The sequence below is a fragment of the Scyliorhinus torazame genome, chromosome 17 (assembly GCF_047496885.1).
Source record: "Scyliorhinus torazame isolate Kashiwa2021f chromosome 17, sScyTor2.1, whole genome shotgun sequence".
Classification (NCBI taxonomy): domain Eukaryota; kingdom Metazoa; phylum Chordata; class Chondrichthyes; order Carcharhiniformes; family Scyliorhinidae; genus Scyliorhinus; species Scyliorhinus torazame.
In genome coordinates this window covers 172445498-172452997 of record NC_092723.1, presented here as the reverse complement: position 1 = coordinate 172452997, position 7500 = coordinate 172445498, and the positions used below count along the sequence as shown (strand labels likewise).

Genomic DNA, 7500 nt, shown 5'->3' with positions numbered 1-7500 from the left:
AGAGTATCCAATTATTATTTTTTTCAATTAAGAGGCAATTTAGCGTGGCCAATCCACCTAACCTGCACATCTTTGGGTTGTGGAGGTGAAATCCACACAGACACGAGGAGAATGTGCAAACTCCACATGGACAGTAACCCAGGGCCGGGATTCGAACCCAGGTCCTCAGCGCCATAGGTAGCAGTGCTAACCACTGTGCCACGTGCCACCCTATAATTAAAGCAATTACAATAAAATAGCGTGCAACATTCCAGCAAATAAATACATAAAAGAATTTTTCATCATCACTTAAAATTGCAGCCTGCATTTAATAACAGGAAGGCCTTTTTTCCCAAGTAACAGTTGCATAGCGTAAACACTTTGCTATAAAATGTTTCATCATGTTAATGGTCCATCCTATGTAGTCCCTATCGTTCTAATAAAGTGTGCATTTGAATTTATTTTACTTTGTTGTACAGTAGACCTAAAATAGTGTTTCAGTAAATCGTGATGGTGAGCACTCTCGTTTCAGTACTACATTAACTTGAATTGCACAATAAGCATTAGATTCTTGACTTTGTCCTTCAAATCTTGGGTTGTTACGAGACAGACTATTTTAAGATGTAGTGATAGTAACATTTTGATCAGGATTAATTAAAAACATTATAAATGCTTCAGCATAATTGGAACTTTCCCACAAAATGTATTGAGACTAACATACCAAAAGAAGCAACACTATAAACATTTCAAGATTCTGATCCTTAATACCACTAAGCGGTTTACCTGTACTCCCGACCTTCATCGAATCTCCTGGTTGGACCAGCACGTTGTGGCGCTGTTTCCATAAGCAGTTTCTGTGTAAGCCTGTTTACAGTGGCCAAATCTCTCCCTTTTTGTTCATCTGTGTCTTGGTCACATTTCCATTCCTCATCCTCATTCAAAGTAGGTAAATATCCTAATAAGGCCTTTCCTGTCCCAGACCCTGAGCTCTGATCACTGTACAACTTTGGACTTTCTCCACCTGTCCTCGTATATTCCAAATAAATATCAGATTTCAGGAATACAGGGTAGGTGTTCTCCTCCATCATGGTCTGAATTTCAGTTTGGGCCTGGTCAAACATGGCAGGGTCTATTTGTTGCTTCATAACACAATCTTTTATGAAGCTTTTAGTGGCTGGTTTGATCTGCCTGGACACAATACCATTATTATCCAGAATGTATTTTTTATATATGGCTTTTGCCAATTTAAGCCTCTTTTCTTCATTAGAATCATTAGGTTCCAGTTTTCTAAATCCACTGCACGCAAACCAAAAATCCAACAGATCCGCACAGTCTTCTTGTTTTAAGAAAGTCCTGAATAAATTTATTCCATCCTGATCATCCAGTAAGGAGTGTAAGGATTCTGCCCATCTCAGGTATGGGGGTGTTGGTGAAGCACTACCCTCCGGTTCATAACCCAAATCCAAATCTGGCCGCCGTGGGGTTGCTGTGGATGCCTCACTTTTAAGCCCTTCGGTTTTTATAGGGTAGAAACTGTGATTTAATTGCCTACTGTCCGTAGACGCCAGCTCACCTTCCTCACCTGGGACTGGTGGCCTTGGCGCATCTTCAGTGAAGCTTCCCCCTAGGTCCATCAAATATGCCTTTCCTCTCGCACTCATTTTTGTAGCAACCACATGCACAGCACCAAATCCAGTACAGTCCCAATTCCTCCTATTGTCAAGTATTCAAGCAGAGACCAAGTGTTGCTGGGATTGTTGTCTTCCTGTAATTAAGAAAAAAGTTAATAATTCTGGCAATATTTTAACAGCAATCATCCTAATTGAGCTCAGCATAGACCACATATATGAATGATATAAATAAGTTACAAATTGGTATTTTTTCTTCAATCGTTCTCCCAAATCCAAAATATCATGCACAAAAATAAAAGAAACAGCCTAGTTTATAACAGGTCTTCATTCTTTAAACTTGCATAACATGTAATCCTATAGCAAACAAGAATATCAACGTAATTTGTAAATGTGAAACACCAAATTTGCCACTCTGTAAATGAAGAAAGAGGGATCAGAGTCAATTTAATGAAGGACATTACTTGACTTCCGCTTAACGTATTCTCCCAAAGGAAAGGGACTAGGCTTTCTCAAACACTTCAAACCAAGCCCATCTTCATATTGGCCCTTGTTCATAAACTATAACGATAAACTGCACACTAAGTAATCCAGTGTTGATTTTGGCTGCCCATGGTAGATCAGATCACACACACATGTACAATGTAAATGTATTATGTATACAGTTAATTCATCTGGGTACATAATACAATCAATCAATGCTCTGAATGTTGCCAGCTTTCCTTTTTATGGGTGGAACAGGGAAGAGAGAAAAATGATGGGTAACTGTGTCAGTAATCAGTTTTGAGATTACTAGCAGGGTCGCCCCATTCTACACTTACTGGTCCAAAACTTAAAACACTAGGACTAAGATTTATATTTGAAAATTAATCTAACCGCAGCTTATTTATAAAATAGCAACAAATTCTATGCAGAGTTCATTTATTTGTAACGAGAGCATTATCACCAAAGTTAGAAAATTGCAGGTTCAAACTGCTCCAGAATTCGAGCGTATAATCTGGATTAAACTTTCAGTAAAATAAAGAGGGAGTGTTGCACAGTCAAAGATGTAATTGAAGCACGGCCCCATCTGCCCCCTCAAATGGTTATAGAAGATCCCACAGCACCAAGACCAAGGGAGTTGTTCTGGTGACCTGGCAGCATTTACCTCTTAATCACGATCACGACAACGGGTTATCTGACCATGTATTTCATTGCTGTTCATGGCACCTTTGCTCATTGCAAACTGGCTGGTGCATTCTTTTGCATTAAAGCAATGACTACACTTAGTAATGAACAGGCTCTGAAGTATTTTGGGATCATCTTAGGCTGGAAAAAATAAGTGCAGGTTTGTTCATTTTTCTTTTTTCCAACAAAAGATGATGCTTCAAAACAATTTCCTGAAAGCCATGGCATGCCAATGTCTTTCAATCACATAATTCAAAATTCTGATGTACAATGGTACTAAAGCGATCAGTAAATTGAAAATAATTTCAAAACAAATCGTTCTAACAGTTTCAAAGTGCCTTATCACCTACCAAAATCCATACCCATCATTTGTTTATTAGCAACTAGTATTGAACAATTTACGCTACCATACTTTTAATTCATCTTCTCATACGAGGCTTTGCATCAACTATAGTAAAAAAAAAAGACTAACTCCAGGTCATACTAGTTTCAGTAACTAAAAAAATATATTTTTGATAATTTATGTAAAATGTCAACAATTTCTTGCTTTGTTGACCAGAATATCTTGAGTCTCAATTTTCTATTGAAGATCAAAAATAAAAGGTCCCCAATATTATAATCAATGAAAACTGCCTGTTATCATCAGAAAAAGAAAATGCAAATCAAGATGCCCAACAGATATTACCAATTCAGACTATTTTTGACAGCACATATAGTTGTGTTGCTTTTACAAGTATACAATGCTTTTTGCATAGCTCAACATTTGTTTACACTGCATTATACACAATCTTAAGAATTGCATTTAACTCCAATATTAGATTGTTACATGCGATTAGCAATGGAGATACAATCTACCACTTTCCTACACTGTTTGATGAGCTTGTGAGCCAATGACATTGCAACCTAACCAAACAACAGCCACATCTTGTCTGTTGGAAGTATCATACAGCCATGCCCCAAGTTAGGCTTCTGACTAAAGTCAGATTTGCTTCTTTTATTTTGGGGTGTCAAGCGTCTTTTCTCTCCACAGATGCTGTCAGACCTGCCGACATTGTCCAGTATTTTCTGTTTTTGTTTCAGATTCCAGCATCCGCAGTAATTTGCTTTTAAATGAATATAGCATATCTTGTATAAAGCTTCATACACTCACATACCATGCAACGGAATGTTAACATTAATGACTACCCACAAATGTGTAACACTAAATTATTTGACCCATGCTGAGGAACAGAAAAGAGCTTCACATTAGAAAAAGGGTGAATTGGAGGATGAATCAATAACCATTGCCTCTCTGACTGGTTAAGAGCAGCATAGATGAAAGCCCCAACCATTTTGCTGAAGTATGAACTGCATTTCTATTTAAATACCAAAGATAATTGACATACCCACCACAAGCATCCCACATAAGCAGTCTACACAAGTTAATTTGTTAATTTAAAGTAATTCTTCAATGCCAATCAAATTGCACATTACTCAACATCCATGACTTCTTGAAGTATGGTGTTAACCGTAATAATCTCTCCTCTCAAGTTACAACCATGTATACAACCATAAATCATGGATTTCCAACAAGTTTAAAATCACCCTGTATATTTTAACAGATAATCAAGAAATTCTCATTTGTATTTTGAGTAAAATCTATTTATCTTATTTTAAAGATTTTGAAACATTGTAACTCGGGAGAACGGAGTAACAATATTTTAATAATCTATTTGTTGAATCCAGAATGGCCTACCTTCCAATGATCCACTCCACAGGAGAACCATCCACTGAAATACATTTTCTTTTAAAAAATCTGCTTGAAAACGTACCTGGTATTTGGTCGTGCAGCATTAAAGCTTGAACAACTGTCAATTGTATTAAGAATTTCAACAGACTTCGATTTAATTTTAAATATAATTTTCTAAGAGCAATTAAAACCAATTAGACACCTTTTCATATCCATTCCAATAGCATCTACTGAATATTTTTTAAAAATCAAACGGCACTACTGTATACTCTCATCGACCTGCATTTAAAAGCAGTCTGTTCGTTTGATATTTTAAAACCACCTACAATCGCTGTTTAATCTGCTGCAATGCACAAGCTATTATTCATCAGATACTTTCCCCTCTTGAATCCTTTGCTGAGGGGTAATTTTTAATCGTCCACCTTCAGACTATGGTTGAACAGATATATCTAAACAGGCTGGCTAGAGAACGGCAGGTCGAGTTGGTAGTGAATCGCTGTATCTTACACTTCCGAGATGTTTGTGCATCAGTCCTCTTGATCGGACTGATGCATCTGCAGCCCGCATCGCATTCATTTCTTGGCCTCTCTGGCACAGTGGGGGATGGGAAAGAGCAAGCGAGACCCCTTCTAGCTACTTGCAGTTCTCGTTTTGTTTCTAATAAAAAACGGCCCAGGCCCCTTGTTTAAAAAAAAACACTGCAGCGTGTGTAACTTTCTAACATCAAATATCGCAACAGTAAATCAAATTAATTAACGATTCAGTTGAAAACAAATTTCATGTAAACTTTGATGTGCAAATGACTGGCATACAACCCCAGCCCGATTCAACCACCCCCCCCCCCCCCCCGCCCCCCATGCACATTTTCAGGAACCTCTCTTACACCCCCCCCCCCCCCCCCCTCACTGCAACTAAACCCGCTCCTAGCTTCATGACCTACCTGTAAAAATCTATGTTCTGCATCCGCGTACATCGATGATCTTTAAAGCCCAAACACCATAAAGGATATTAACAACAGGAAAATACTTAAACACTTTCTTTGTTATTTTCAATCTCTCGCACACTCGGGCAACCATACACATTCCCTGATCCTTCTTGAAAGAGCTAAACAGCGCCCCCTGTCTTAGTGCTTGCATTGCAAGGAGTTCATCTACACATCATAGAAACCGAAAATCCTTTGGCCTACACTCTCTCTAATTCTACCCCATAATAAAATGACTTGTAAATTTATTAAACTCAGAAATTCAATATTACTTTTGCTAATCGTGATTTGTGTTAAGTGCATTACAAAGGTGTCTCGGAATGTTCCCCGTATGTATTTTTCTATTATAATGCCTTTGTATATTTCACACAATGTCATTCTCACAATAATCAAGCACATTCGAGCAAACGTCTAACTCTATTAGTTAGGCCTGTATCAAAATACTGGACAATAACAAAACATGACAATGTAAATCATGTTTACATTGCTGCAAGCCTTCATGAACTCTTGCTAACCTTATGGATCATTTCATATCACCACATTAAATATCGCATTGTATAAATTGCATTCAGGTTATCGGGGCCAATTTCACAAAATGTAACTTAACTTTTAGACCAATAATATTTATACACCGAAAGCAGACCAGTTGCTAAAACTGCGAAAAAAAACTGCATGTGTTCACGTGGTGCAATTATTATTTATTTTGGCGCAGGTCACATAATATAATTTATATCAAGGGCTTACAAGAACAAAGATCACTCACACCCTAGAGTGAAAAACACAAGATGCAAAAGAAAAACGACTGTTTAATGATATCCGATCAGAAATACCTAATCGCGTTACCAAGTTATAACACTAACAATGGAATAAAATAGTTACTCCGGACATTATGAATTGTGCCTTTAGACTTTACATCTAGTTAATATCACCAGAGCATGTTTTATCCTGGTACCTAATCCATTATCCTTTAAAACTAATGAAAACTACCACACAAATGAATTTTATTTCAAGAATGAATAAAAAATGCAGTACACATACTGCATATACTTTAACCCGATACTGTCGCCATTCTTAGAATTCAAGGTGACCACAATTTCGGAGATTATGTGCAAGTTCCCTCAGTTACATTTATGCATTAAAGCCAGTACTCCAAATGTGACAAACAATTCTAGGTATTTGATTTTCCCATCTCAAACTCCTCCAGCCCAACCTTTCCTGTAAATCCGGACTTTGAAGTAATTAGATTTTTTTTTTTTTTAAATCAAAAGAACCTCGACTGCTGCTTTTAGTTCGACTTCTAAATAGGTGTGCATTCGGCAAAGGAATACGCTATATTAGAAGTTCAGAGGTCAGCCAAGGTCAAACTTCACACCAATGCCTTCATCACTAAAATAGTTCAAACCACAAATTCTACTTTTCTCAAAAGATCAGATTCCCTGTAACTCTTAAGTACCCATCAGAGTCAATTAGATGCCTTAATCAACCACAATATCTTGATTATTTTCCATTTTGCACGATTTCTAATTTATTGATCATGCCTTCCAAGACCATTAAATATCAGCAACCCCATAGGGCCTTAAAAAAAGACGAAAAGTGAACGTCGCGCACTTCCATGCCTGACAGAAAGTGCAGCTTAAAATGAGTCATTAAACCGGAGTTAACCATTCTAAAAGCAGTACTATGGTAAAGGAGAAACTACCATACTGTGTGAATGTGATCGGAGCAAAAAGAAACAAGATGGAAACCACCTGTCAAAAGCAAAAAACAAGTGCTGTTCAATAGCGAGGGGGTGCAGGTCAACGCTTTCATGTTTAGATGACAGGAGTAGAAACAGGGAAAGCCAACAAATAGGCATGAAAAGTATGGCTTCGGCATCCAGCAAAAGATATGTATTTTGAGGAGAAATGTGGTGCTACAGCCAACTCAGCTCAGGAACGCGCAAACAGGTGTCACTACTATTTGGGCCAACAACTGGGAAGTTGGGCGAAGTTTCCAGCTATTAAATGGATGGGTCC

General features: G+C 37.7%; 1 protein-coding gene across 6 annotated transcripts in view; it reads right to left on the bottom strand.

Annotated features, from left to right (window-relative positions):
• Positions 1-7500, bottom strand: part of axin1 (axin 1) — a 368189-nt gene that overhangs the window by 142534 nt on the left and 218155 nt on the right. For 3 of the 6 annotated variants that reach the window (XM_072481665.1, XM_072481661.1, XM_072481666.1), the window contains exon 2: positions 763-1744. In XM_072481665.1, coding sequence (XP_072337766.1) covers positions 763-1640 — 878 coding nt within the window. In that variant the 5' untranslated portion in view covers positions 1641-1744. Of the gene's footprint in view, positions 1-762; positions 1745-4509; positions 4533-5010; positions 5218-5443; positions 5611-7500 lie in introns of those variants that run through there. The other 3 variants (XM_072481662.1, XM_072481664.1, XM_072481663.1) reach the window with 3 other exon arrangements.